Here is a 1,992-nt window from a genome sequence, read left to right as displayed (position 1 = left end):
AAATACCTAACACCCAAGTTTAGAAGAATGAAGTTTTATTTAGTTTATAGTTTTTAGAGGTTTCAGTCCATTATTGGATGGCTCTAAAGCAGGGTCTATGCAGAGGGGCAACCATTAATGGCTGCAGAAGATACCAAAAACCACAAAAGAGGAGGAAAAGAGTGAGCCTCTTTCTGTCTCTTATACTGTACACAGGCTACACACTCCCTGGCAGGTGTAGCACTCACAACTCCAATCCCAGCTCTACAACATGAACCAATCACAAACTCTGGAATCAGCCACATCCAAAAAGTCCAATCTCCGTGATGGCATGAGGCTTTGTAGGGACACCCAGGCACAAACCATAGCAAGCATGAAATGTCTGAATTCAGCAAATATTTTGAAGAGAACAATGTCAGAGTATCAAATGTCCTCAATTATTTCTCTAGCCAATGAGATTCTAAAGCCTCCTTAAGTAATCTGTTCTCTAAAAGCACCCTCTTTCAAAGCAAAGTTAGTTTCTAAATATCATGCCCATACTCACCTTTGACATATTAACCTATGAAAAAAGTTGCTGAAGAATTTACATTCATCTTTCCGTAGGTCTTATCTTCTAGAATCTTTCTTCATCCTTATTTTTTTGTTTATGTATTTATATGATTATTTTAAACCTTATCTAACTTTTTACTTATCCTTATTAGAAATTCTGAGAGTTAGGCGCGCGGGGTATTAGGCGTAGCTTTCCACCTTTAGCCAAGTGGAAATACTTCGGATCCCCAGACTGGGCTGAACCATTTGTCTCACCTATCGCTTTTCCAAGAGGTCACAAACATGTCGGACAAAAGTGAATTAAAGGCTGAGTTGGAACGGAAGAAGCAGCGGTTGGCCCAAATCAGAGAAGAAAAGAAGAGAAAAGAAGAAGAAAGAAAAAAAAAAAAGAAACTGATCAGAAGAAGGAAGCTGTTGCTCCTGTGCAAGAAGAATCAGATCTTGAAAAAAAAAGAAGAGAAGCCGAAGCATTGCTTCAAAGCATGGGGCTAACCCCAGAATCTCCTATTGTCCCTCCTCCTATGTCTCCATCCTCAAAATCTGTGAGCACACCAAGCGAAGCTGGAAGCCAAGACTCTGGAGATGGTGCTGTGGGATCTAGACGGGGACCTATTAAGCTTGGAATGGCCAAAATTACACAAGTTGACTTTCCTCCTCGAGAAATCGTCACATATACCAAGGAAACTCAGACTCCAGTGATGGCCCAACCCAAAGAAGATGAAGAGGAAGAAGATGATGTGGTGACTCCTAAGCCACCTGCTGAGCCTGAAGAAGAGAAAGCTTCTAAAAAAGATGAAGAAAATGATAGTAAAGCTCCCCCTCATGAGCTGACTGAAGAAGAGAAACAACAAATCTTACACTCAGAGGAATTTTTAAGTTTCTTTGATCATTCTACAAGAATTGTAGAAAGAGCTCTTTCTGAGCAAATTAACATCTTCTTTGACTACAGTGGGAGAGATCTGGAAGACAAAGAAGGAGAGATTCAAGCAGGTGCTAAACTATCATTAAATCGACAATTTTTTGATGAACGTTGGTCAAAGCATCGAGTTGTTAGTTATTTGGATTGGTCATCTCAGTATCCAGAGTTACTTGTGGCTTCCTATAATAATAATGAAGATGCTCCTCACGAACCTGATGGTGTGGCCCTTGTATGGAATATGAAATACAAAAAAACGACCCCAGAGTATGTGTTCCACTGCCAGTCAGCTGTGATGTCTGCTACGTTTGCAAAATTTCATCCGAATCTTGTTGTTGGTGGTACATATTCAGGCCAAATTGTGCTTTGGGATAACCGTAGCAACAAAAGAACTCCAGTGCAAAGAACGCCACTGTCAGCTGCTGCACACACACACCCCGTCTATTGTGTAAATGTTGTTGGAACACAAAATGCACACAATCTGATTAGCATCTCGACTGATGGAAAAATTTGCTCATGGAGTCTGGACATGCTTTCTCATCCACAGG

At 40.8% G+C, this 1,992-nt stretch overlaps 1 protein-coding gene across 1 annotated transcript; it reads left to right on the top strand.

Annotated features, from left to right (window-relative positions):
- Positions 1 to 726: 726 nt before the first annotated feature.
- LOC101567377 (cytoplasmic dynein 1 intermediate chain 2-like) lies at positions 727 to 1,991 on the top strand (the record flags this gene model as incomplete). The annotated part of the gene is given in 2 exon segments (XM_012515867.2): positions 727 to 906; positions 909 to 1,991. Coding segments are annotated over 2 exon segments (1,179 nt in total), but the record flags the coding sequence as incomplete, so codon positions are not given.
- Between the last annotated feature and the right edge of the window lies 1 nt (position 1,992).

Source organism: Octodon degus, unplaced genomic scaffold (genome assembly GCF_000260255.1).
Source record: "Octodon degus isolate 3935 unplaced genomic scaffold, OctDeg1.0 scaffold00081, whole genome shotgun sequence".
NCBI lineage: Eukaryota > Metazoa > Chordata > Mammalia > Rodentia > Octodontidae > Octodon > Octodon degus.
This window is presented reverse-complemented; position numbering and strand designations above follow the sequence as displayed.